This window comes from Buceros rhinoceros, unplaced genomic scaffold (assembly GCF_000710305.1).
Source record: "Buceros rhinoceros silvestris isolate BGI_N320 unplaced genomic scaffold, ASM71030v1 scaffold22266, whole genome shotgun sequence".
Lineage (NCBI taxonomy): Eukaryota > Metazoa > Chordata > Aves > Bucerotiformes > Bucerotidae > Buceros > Buceros rhinoceros.
Window position 1 is genome coordinate 6,478 of NW_010418381.1, and position 767 is coordinate 7,244.

The window sequence follows — 767 nt, forward strand, 5'->3', positions numbered from 1 at the left end:
CCCTGCAGTTTTGAGCACGACGCTGCCCTCCCTCTGCGGCGGCACTTCTCTGACTCACAGTCCTTGTACTACGGTGGGCTGCGGAAAAACACACTGGTCATCCGTGCCATCTCCACCCTCATCAACTACGACTACATCTGGGACTTCATGTTCCACAGCAGCGGGGCGGTGGAGGTCCGGGTCCATGCCACCGGCTCCATCAGCTCCTCCTTCCTCCATGGCCGAGGCACCGACCACGGCAACAGGGTCGGGCCCCACACGCTGGGAACGATGCACCTCCACCACATCCACTACAAGGTGGACCTGGATGTTGACGGTAGGTCTGGGCACCTTTGTGTGTGGCTGCGGTTCACGGTGGGCGGTGGCTCTGCCCGGGGTGCAGAGCTCGAGAGGGTTTTCCCTTCTGGTTCACAGGGCAGCTGAACTCCTTGGAGACCCAGGACATGGAGTATGAGCTCGTGAAAGATCCCTGGAGCATGCAGAACACCATCGAGCGGCCGTACCTCCACAGGGAAAGGCTGGAGACGGAGAACGAGGCGGCATTCCCGCTCAAGGGCCCTGTGCCCCGCTACGTCTCCTTTGCCAGCCCCAATCCCAACAAGTGGGGGCATCCACGCAGCTACCGGATCCAGGTCACCAGCTTCGCCGGGGAGCACCTGCCCACCAGCAATCCCATGGAGAGGTCCATCAGCTGGGGCAGGTGGGTGCCGGGGCTGGGACCGTGCAGCCCCCCCTGCTCTCCTCCCACCCTGCCACTGCGTCCCCCG

The 767-nt window shown here is 63.5% G+C and overlaps 1 protein-coding gene across 1 annotated transcript in view; it reads left to right on the forward strand.

The window, feature by feature from the left end:
* LOC104495550 (membrane primary amine oxidase-like) overlaps positions 1 to 700 on the forward strand; it is a gene marked incomplete at its 3' end in the record, with an annotated part of 2,101 nt that extends 1,401 nt beyond the window's left edge. The window contains exons 4-5 of the mRNA XM_010138529.1: positions 9 to 316; positions 415 to 700. Of these exons, the coding sequence (XP_010136831.1) occupies positions 9 to 316; positions 415 to 700 (594 nt within the window). The remainder of the gene's footprint in view (positions 1 to 8; positions 317 to 414) is intronic.
* Between the last annotated feature and the right edge of the window lie 67 nt (positions 701 to 767).